The 10,194-nt window shown below is 36.5% G+C and overlaps 1 protein-coding gene and 1 pseudogene across 1 annotated transcript; both read left to right on the top strand.

The window, feature by feature from the left end:
- The first annotated feature begins 182 nt into the window (after nucleotides 1-182).
- On the top strand, nucleotides 183-1,422 carry LOC106330267 (annotated as a pseudogene).
- Nucleotides 1,423-5,369: 3,947 nt separating this feature from the next.
- LOC106301785 (putative F-box/FBD/LRR-repeat protein At4g26350) lies at nucleotides 5,370-6,725 on the top strand. Its single transcript, XM_013738263.1, has 3 exons — nucleotides 5,370-6,017; nucleotides 6,105-6,239; nucleotides 6,336-6,725. The coding sequence occupies exons 1-3, from the start codon at nucleotides 5,382-5,384 to the stop codon at nucleotides 6,624-6,626; spliced, it is 1,062 nt and encodes a 353-aa protein (XP_013593717.1). The 5' UTR covers nucleotides 5,370-5,381; the 3' UTR covers nucleotides 6,627-6,725.
- The last annotated feature ends 3,469 nt before the right edge of the window (nucleotides 6,726-10,194 follow it).

Raw genomic sequence — 10,194 nt, 5'->3', positions numbered from 1 at the left:
AAAAAAAAAAAAAAAAAAAAAACTAGAACAGAGGAGATTCGTCGTAGAACCCTAATCAACATAAAAGCAATTTCCCGCCATAAGGGAATTGTTCACAAAAAGTAACTCCGTCGCCGCTATTCGAACCCGGGTCTTTCGGGTGAGAGCCGAGTAACCTGACCAGCTAGACTACAACGGAATTTATGTTGAGTGATACGTTTAATTAATAATCTTTGAAATATTCCTCAGCTTTTGAAAGCACATGTACTTGGAACCCCCACTGATATATCAATACTTACATTTGAATTGAGCATTTGAGATAATTTTAATATATAATAAATCCAAGGGATTTTTGAAAAAGATTGGGATTTGAGCAAGTTTTTAGGAAGTGTTTACGATGGAATTTAGAAAATTTGAGAAACAAAGTTTTTTTTTTTTAGCTTAAAATTCTGAGTTAACACGCTCTATAATCATAATATGGAAGAAGAAAAACTGAGCAAGGGGAACAATGTTGAACAATCATGCCATTAACAATAACTCAAACCCACAACATCTAATATCTTCATATCCTACATGATTCAAGGGACGAAGATAAGATGTTCTTCTGCTCAAGGGATAAAGATCTGATTGATAAGGTTCCTTGGTTGATTATTAAATCCAGTATTTACTTTGCTCCATCTCTATGGTTAATCCCACTTTTCAGACTGAACTGATGGGTATTCCCGTAGAAAGAAGTAGTCTTTCATCACTTGACACCCGACTAATCAAGTTTGGAGTATGGTCACAAAGTGCTGTAAAGCTCAATTAGCTAGAGCAGACGAGAGACTCGGGATCAAATACAGGTTTTCAACGGCTACGCAGGATATTTAAATAACGTCATGGACCAGGTCTTCTCATGTACACAATAAAAGAAACTATTATCTCAAGTAGCTGCACAAGAAGAAACAAAAGTCAATGTATCTCAAAGTTAGAAAGTTAAAGATGTTCTTGTCACATCTTTGTATCCAGAGTACTCAAATCCCTTGAAGAACATGTTCCCAAAGCTTTTACCAAAATAAAAAACATGTTCTCAAAGCAAGCTAGATCAACAGGAGTTTATCAACCAAGTGGAGAAAAGTATCAACAAATAGACAAGAAAATTCACGACCAAAAGTCGCTAACAGAGATGTATTTTTTGAGTTTAATTGATAACGTTGTCACGAGTGCTAGGTCAACGTTCGGATACGTTGCTCATAGTATTTGAGGATTAAAACCATGTGTACTGTATCAGCCAAGGGATGCCTTAGCTCCTGGTCCGCCGTGCATTCGATCCATTCTATTGAACCTTGTCACCTTACTTCTCCTTCTCATGGATGTGATGCAGAATGGGGAACTGACTCGGGGAAGGTTGAGCAAAACGCATCAGTGAAGACAAAAGTCAACACTCACAAAAGCAACCAATGATTCACAATTTGTTTGATCACTTTTTTTCTGGAACGAAGGTTTAAACAAGAAGATAAACAATTTATTCTTTTTTTTTTGAAATACCATCTCATTAGGTGTTATTTTGGTGGAGTTTTTCTCCATTGAATTTTAAATACAAATCTCTTCTTAGATAATCCCAACTAACCTTTGATAAATATCTTGATGAAATCCCAATATTCCAATAAGGGGAGATTTTATAGAGTTTACATAAATGATCAGTTCAATAACCTTGGATTTATAAGAGTATTTATAAATACCAAGTTCGAGAAGATTTAGAGAAAAAATGGAATTCTCTCAAATGCTCAATTCAATAAGCCCCCAAAAACACAATGAGTAGTCCAGATGTGCATGGTTATGAACTTGTGTATCAATTCAAGGTCAGTAACTTCTCATTTTTTGTTTCCTTTTTAGCACTTAGTATAGTATAATAATCAACCTTTGCATGGTTTTTTCCCATTTAAAAAACTCTCACGTGCGAACAAATACATCACTAAGATGATATAAAGCAATCGATAGCGGGCAGAGGTTTTGGGTTCTATTTTCGTTTTAACGGCGTGGCGTTTTACTTTTAAACTTCAATTTTCATGTTACCGCTCTTGTATAAGTAGATTGTTATCACATTCATCGTCTTGACTCTTTACACACTTCTCAGCTTTTCTTCGTCGGCTTCCTAGGGTTTTTCTCCGTGGTCTTTGTTATCGGTAATTTCTTCCTTTTGACTTCATCTTTTGTTGCACATGATCGGGTTCTTCGTCGTCTTTGTTTCTCTCCCTTTTCAGCGTTAAGTTTGAGTTGTCATCTCTCTGGTACTACTCGCACCTCGTCTTGAACATTCTTGGGGTCCCTTTTTGGTAAAGTTAGATTACTGGGAGATGTGCTGTTACTCTTCTTTGAACCTAAATCACGCATTTCTTGATCATCTGGTTAACTCATAACCGTCGTTTGCATTGACTTGCCGAAAGTAATTGTCGCGCTTTCTTTTGCTGGTTGAATGATCTAAATAGGGGTTCTTCTTTATTAGAGTATCCATTAATGACTCGTATGAGTTTTGATTCATATGACTCGTAAATCTTTACTTGTATAAACTGGGGGTTTTAGAGGGTTTACTGTAGTGATTCTTATGGCTGACGGAGTTTCTGGCTGTGTTTGTAGACGATCATGTGATTGTGGCTCATAGAATTGAATCTTCATTGGCATAAACTTGTTTGCATTTTTTAGAAGTTCACATTTGTTCCTATACTAAAGTCTTGGTCTGTGATTTATGACTCACGTGGCAGAGTGTAGATTGGAACCATGAGTAGAGATGGAAGTGAAAGTGGGAATGGCGATGGGAATGGAAGGATCGGAGGAATGAGGTTTATACCTTCTATATGGCAGATGGAGCCTGACCTATCACGTTGTCTTTACGCTTCTCCAACCTCTAATGTGGTAGCGACATTCCATGCAAGACCACCAGCAACAGGTTACTTCTCCATCCGACCTGCTCCACTTGGAAGACTCATTGTACCTCAAATAACTCGAGTAGGCGGAACCGGCGTGTTTATACCACCCATTGCAACACAATCACAGCCTGGGACAGGTGTGTTTATACCACCCATTGCAACAACCCCATCACAGTCTGAAACAGGTGTGTTTATACCACCCATTGCAACCCCATCACAGTCTGGAACGGGAGCAGGAAGATGATCATGTGGCTACTAAGCAGAGGACAGATACAACCGTAATATAGTCTCTTTTATTGTGTCATTGATTTGGAGAAAATGTAAATAATACTTTTTTCTTGTCATTTTTTGCTTCCACTTTCTTAGGAAACTAATATTTCCACTATTTTTGTCATTAATATCATAAATATCTTCATGTTGCTTCTTAAGTTTTTATTGATACACGCCCGGTGTACTATAAGAAATTTTTGAATAACGTATAAGAAAAAAATAAAAAACAAATCAACTTTTCACCAAAAAAAACAAATCAACTACTATAGGCTGTAATTAGTTTAGTGCATTTATTATTTCTCAACAGTAAATTTACCATTTACTTCTTGAGTATCCATGAACTTATCGAATATTCCACTGCTGAGTGGACTGACTTAAGCCATAAAACGACCTCTTCAGAAGATACACCTTTTTGGTGATCATTATCAACATATCTTCAGGCTGTTCCATGAATATTTCCTCTTCCAAGTACCCATGTAAAATGTTGTCTTCACGTCCCTTTGTTGAAGCTCCGTATCAAAATGAACCATTATTGGCAGAAGAAACCTGATTGACGCATGTTTTGTAAATGGCGAGAAGAGTTTTCGGAAGTTCACTCATTCTTTCTGATAATAGCCTTTTGCCACCAATTTATCCTTATACCTTAGACCTTCAAATCCAGCCATGCCAACCTTTTTCTTAAAAATCCACTTGCATCTTATAGAGTTGATATATCATGGTTTTTGACTATGATATATGTCTTATTTTAGAGTTCTTATTATATATTTCGAGTTGTTTTAGAGTTTTTGTAGATTCGGATAGGTTTTGGACAACTTTGGAGATTTTGGATCAATCTGGAGTATGAAGAGAACTGGAGCTGAAAAACTGAAGTCAGGACATGTATTTGAAGGAGCAAACCGAAGGGTGTTTTAAGAAAATTGCAAGAATTACAATTTTGGCCCAAATTTTTTTAGTATTTGCAAGAAACTCATTATTCATGTTTAGACTTATATTAACTATTTTAAAGCTATTGTTTAGACTACTCTCTAATTTATCGTATAGAGCTTTGAAGAGACAAGTCAGATCTTTTAGAGAACAAAATTTCGAACTCAAATATTATTCAGATTATGCTTTGTATTTCACTGATCATGTCTGAATAAATCATCTGATAGATTTAGGATTCTTCAAAGGAATGATGAATTGTTAGATTGATTTGTTAGTGTTATTTTATGTATTTTTTGCCTTTTTAAAGTTCAAAACAAAGTAAAAAAAGTTGCGGAATGGTGGAATATATATTATATTATATATATATATATATTATATTTTGCATGATATTAACTTTATTATAAGGAAAAACAAACACCAAAATTAAACTAATTATTTCAAAATGTGAAAATAAGTAAAATTAATTAAAAATATTTTACTTCTTATGAAAAATATTTAGCTTATTTTTAATACATTTTAATAATAGATTACATCTTATAATATTATAATAAAATTATAATAAAATTTTATTAACAATATAACTATTTTTAAAAGTTTATTGCTATTTATTTATAATTTTAAAATTATATTATCAAATAATTTAATATTTTAAAAGCGTTGATTTTGTAAATAATCTAGTAAAACACACTTTCCACTTAATGATTTTTTCTTTGTATTTTTATCAGCGAAATCGCAAACTTACGTTTTTGCATTTTTTCTTCACTCCGTAACTTTGTTGATTGGCAAAAAATTTGCGGAATCGCGTTTAAAGTGTCATTCCGCCATTCAGCAAAGTTACCGATCAAAGCATTTAAAGATAATTTAGTTAGTGTTTGGACATGACTACATGTTTAAATTACCAGCTAAAACTATCCTAATATCCCAAACTGACCGAGAGTGTAAATATAAACTTCAAAAGTGGCTGAGAGTGTAAAATAGTTTTAATTATTAATTAGAAGGTATAGCTTAAGAACAAAATCCAAAAATAAGTAAAATTAGTAGTTGGGAGGCGCTATTGTTGGCCCAGGGGCCCTTGCACACAACTTCATTATATTTAGCTTTGTGGATTTATTTCCCAGCATCAAATGATTTATTTCTTTTTTTTAATGATTTATCTCCCAAAATCAGTTTGCAATTTGTTTAGGTTTCTGATTATCAGACGTTTTAGGACTCTGTTATATATATACCACGCCTCCTCTATTCAGAGTTCAAAGTTTAGGGTTCTCTTATTCTCAATACCACTTAGTTGAACGATTGGAGAGAATGGGTATGATTAGTGACTTACCTGACCAGATGCTCCTTCAGATTCTCTCGTGGCTTCCAACAACCGAAGTGGTGGCCACAATGCTTTTGTCCAAACAGTGGAAGTTTCTTTGGAAGCAAGTGCCAAAACTTTATTATAATTATAGCGAACACGAGGGCAAAGACTTTTCAGAATTCGTGAGCAGGTCTTTGCAGTTACATGTGGCTCCAAGTTTAAAAAGTCTCAAGTTATCGATAAGCCCTTATTGCGACTCGAGGGATGTTACAAATTGGATTGATTTAGCAGTTTCGCGGTTTGTGCTTGAGCTTGAAATCGACCTTACCGCCGCTCAAAACCCGATGATCACGGCTCTTCCAAAGAGTATGTACACTTGCGGGACACTAAGTTGTTTGAGGCTAAAGGCTCTTGTACTCGATGATATACCTGAAGACTATCCAATCTGTCTTTCATCACTTAATTATATGTACCTCTCCGTGTCAATTCAAGTGTCGGCTGACAAATTTATTGGCAAGCTCTCTGCTGGTGCTCCTCTTCTCAAAAAGACAGTGGTGCAAGGTCCTGTCTATGGTGATCAGTTTCTTGATTCTATGACAAGTTATAGCGAGCTGAAGAGCTTTACAACGTGCTTATCAGAGGTAAAAAAACGGAATATTCTGTTTTACTAATTTACAATCTATTGAAAATATATATACTCACTCGTACGCTAATTAACTCAAATGCAGTGGGGTCCCACCGTAGACTCTTACTTTAATAAGCTTGAGCATTTGTGTATGTGCACCTGTTCCTCTGGATGGTGGGATTTGTTAATCAATTTTCTTCAACGTTCCCCTATATTACGCCAACTCCAGCTAATCAAGGTACATTTTTTTTTCTTTTTGAGAACTTGACAATGAAACTGGAGCTTGTTCATATGATCGTTGTAAATCTTCTTATTTTTTTCTCTCTCTCCTCAGTCTTGCAACTCGCGGCCTCTGTCTTCTGGGAATCAGCCAGGTTTTACTAGTACTACTCATGTTCCGGAATGTTTGTCAACAACGCTTCAAACCTTGGAGTGGAGAGATTATGCAGAAACTGAATTTGACATGCCGGTGGCCTCTTTTCTCCTTAAGAACGCTACACGTTTATCCGAGGCCAAGATCTTCCTCGAATACGCTGCCGGTCCGATTGAGAAGCTTAGAATCCGCACTGCCCTTGCCAAGTTATCTAGAGGTTCACCTACATGCCATCTTAACACCGGGAATTAAATTTCAAAATTCATTATATTTTCTTAATGTTTTTAGAGAGTTCATCGTCTCTCCACATAGGATTCTTTTGCTATATTCATGTTGGGTTTTTTGTCCTATCACGAACTAACTTACGTTATCTCAGAGCTTAATGATCCGTAAGCTAAGAAACGGAAACGAAGTTGTATTTTCTTAACATTTTCTTGTCACACAAGTTATTAATTCAACAAGTACAACAAAAAGAGATAGTCTGATAAGTTCTTGACACGAAAGGGAGTTATAAAGTCACTTTCGATGAGTTTCCTTATATCTGAGTTAACAGACACGCGTGAGTGGTCCGGCTAGCCAAGACATTCTCTTGAATGGTCCGGCTGAGCTTTATAAACAAATGCTAGCCAAATCATTTGGCCCAAATGGCACGGTCCAATCACCCCGTGTACCCACGGGCCGTGCGACAAGTCCATCCAAGTGCACCTTCTTGTATCTTAGCACATGAGCATGGAAAGGCTACTTAAACTTCAAGTTTATGAAGATTAAAGGATAAGGCGTTGAATGCACCCGCCTGTTGAAAGTTAAACTTGATTTGGATCACATTTTGGGCTAATAATTTACTAATCATTTTAGTCCAAAACTTAGTCCAATATCTAGAATTATCCGCCACTTCTTTAGAATAAAAATCTAGATATTCTCATAGAATTATCTAGATAATTATAATAAATTTTTTTAGATATTATGGTAGAATTCTCTAGATTTATGATTAAAATATGTAAGATATTTTGTATTTTGGAGGCTATAAATACCTCTACTCTCCTTTCATTTTGTATCACCAAGAAGTATCCAAGTTTGTAAGAATCATCTAAGTAATAAGAATTCTCTTCTAAGTTATAAAAGTTTTCTTCTTCACAAAGCTTCTTTCTCTTCAAACACTTAAACACTTTCTCCATCTTTATAAATTTTTTCATTCCAACAAAGTGGTATCAGAGCTATAAGTTCCATTTGAAGATGACAAACAATGGTGTTCCCTTCCAAGTTCCATTGCTCACTAAGAGCAACTATGACAATTGGAGTCTTAGGGTGATAGTTATTGTAGGAGCACATGATGTGTGGGAAATAGTAGAGAAAGGCTTCAATGAACCGGAGAATGATGGTGGTCTATCTCAAACACAAAAGGATGGTTTGAGAGATTCAAGGAAGAGAGATAAGAAGGCTCTTTGTCTAATCTATCAAGGATTAGATGAAGATACATTTGAGAAGGTTGCTGGTGCAAGGACGTCCAAAGAAGCATGGGAGAAGCTTCAGACATCTTACAAGGGAGCGGAACAAGATAAGAAGGTACGTCTTCAAACTCTAAGAGGAGAATTTGAAGCGTTACAAATGAAGGAAGGAGAACTCATCTCAGATTACATCTCAAGAGTCTTGACGGTTATTAATAACCTAAAGAGAAATGGTGAGAAGTTAGATGATGTGAGAATCATGGAGAAAGTTCTTAGATCATTGGATTCGAAATTCGAACACATTGTTACCGTGATTGAGGAGACAAAGACTTGGAGACTATGACAATGGAGCAACTTCTTGGATCACCACAAGCTTATGAAGAAAAGAAGAAGAAGGAAGAAGATATTGTGGAGCAAGTTCTCAAGATGAGAATTGATCACAAGGAAGAAAGTGGCCGAAGCAATCCAAGACGTGGTGGCGGTCATTTCCGAGGACGAGGTCGTGGTGTAAATGGACGAGGTTGGAGACCATATGAAGACAACTTCAACCAAAGAGGAGAGAATTCATCAAGAGGTCGTGGAAGAGGAAACCCAAAATCAGCTTGATGAATCGGTGAAAACCAATGTGGCTTTGGGAGATGAATCGAAGATGGAGGTGAAAGGTAAAGGAAATATTCTCATCCGCTTGAAGAATGGAGATCATCAATTCATTTCCAACGTTTACTACATTCCAAGCATGAAGACCAACATCTTGAGCCTAGGACAACTCTTAGAGAAAGGTTATGACATTCGACTAAAAGATAATAGTCTTTCTTTAAGAGATAATGCAAATAATCTCATCACAAAGGTGCCAATGTCAAGCAATAGAATGTTTGTCCTAAACATTCAAAATGACATTGCAAGATGTCTCAAGATGTGCTACAAGGAGGAATCTTGGCTTTGGCATCTTCGATTTGGGCATCTCAACTTTGGAGGTTTAGAGCTACTTTCCAAGAAAAAAATGGTGAAAGGATTACCTTGCATTAATCATCCAAATCAAGTGTGTGAAGGTTGCTTACTTGGAAAGCAATTCATGATGAGTTCTCAAAAGGAGTCGGAGACAATAGCAAGAAAGCCACTAGAACTCATACATACAGATGTATGTGGCCTGATCAAACTAAGTTCACTTGGTAAGAGTAACTACTTCCTTCTCTTTATTGATGACTTTTCAAGAAAAACATGTGTTTACTTTTTGAAAAAAAAATCAGAAGTGTTTAAAAATTTCAAAAAGTTCAAAGCTCATGTTGAGAAGGAAAGTGGTCTTAATATCAAGTCTATGAGATCGGATCGGGGAGGAGAATTCATGTTCAAGGATTTTCTGAAGTGTTGTGAAGATAATGGCATCCGAAGACAGTTGACGGTGCCAAGAACCCCTCAACAAAATGGAGTAGCGAAAAAAAAGAATAGGACAATACTTGAGATGGCAAGAAGCATGCTCAAGAGTAAGAAGCTACCAAAGGAGTTTTGGGCGGAAGCAGTTGCTTGTGCGGTTTATATATCAAACCGATCTCCAATAAAAAAGTGTTTTAGGAAAGACACCACAAGAAGCTTGGAGCGGAAGGAAGCCTGGAGTCTCACACCTAAGAGTCTTTGGAAGCATTGCTCACGCTCATGTTCCAGACGAGAAGCGGAGCAAACTAGATGATAAAAGTGAGAAGTACATCTTCATTGGGTATGACGCTAACTCCAAAGGCTACAAGCTCTACAATCCTGAAACAAAGAAGACAATCATTAGTCGGAATGTCATCTTTGATGAAGAAGAGAATGGGATTGGAGATCAAATAATGAAGATTACAACTTCTTTCCATCCCTTGAAGAAGAGAATGTGAAGCAACTAAGAGAAGAGCTAGCTACACCACCAACTTCACCAACAACAAGTTCTCAAGGAGATGAAAGCTCAAGTGAAAGGACTCCGCGTTTTAGAAGTCTACAAGACATCTACGAGGTAACCGAAAATCAAGACAATCTTACTCTATTTTGTCTATTTGCGGATTGCGAGCCTATGAACTTTGAAGAAGCCCAAGAAAAGAAGTCATGGAGAAGTGCAATGGATGAGGAAATCAAGTCGATTCAAAAGAATGATACATGGGAGTTAGCTTCACTTCCAAATAGACACAAGACAATTGGTGTGAAGTGGGTGTACAAGGCAAAGAAGAACTCTAAAGGACAAGTTGAAAGATACAAGGCAAGACTAGTGGCGAAAGGCTATAGTCAAAGAGCCGGGATCGACTATGATGAGGTATTTGCTCCAGTTGCTCGCTTAGAAACTGGTAGACTAATCATTTCATTGGCAGCCCAAAAGAGTTGGAGGGTACATAAAATGGATGTAAAATCAG

This window comes from Brassica oleracea, chromosome C1, assembly GCF_000695525.1.
Source record: "Brassica oleracea var. oleracea cultivar TO1000 chromosome C1, BOL, whole genome shotgun sequence".
Lineage (NCBI taxonomy): Eukaryota > Viridiplantae > Streptophyta > Magnoliopsida > Brassicales > Brassicaceae > Brassica > Brassica oleracea.
This window is presented reverse-complemented; position numbering and strand designations above follow the sequence as displayed.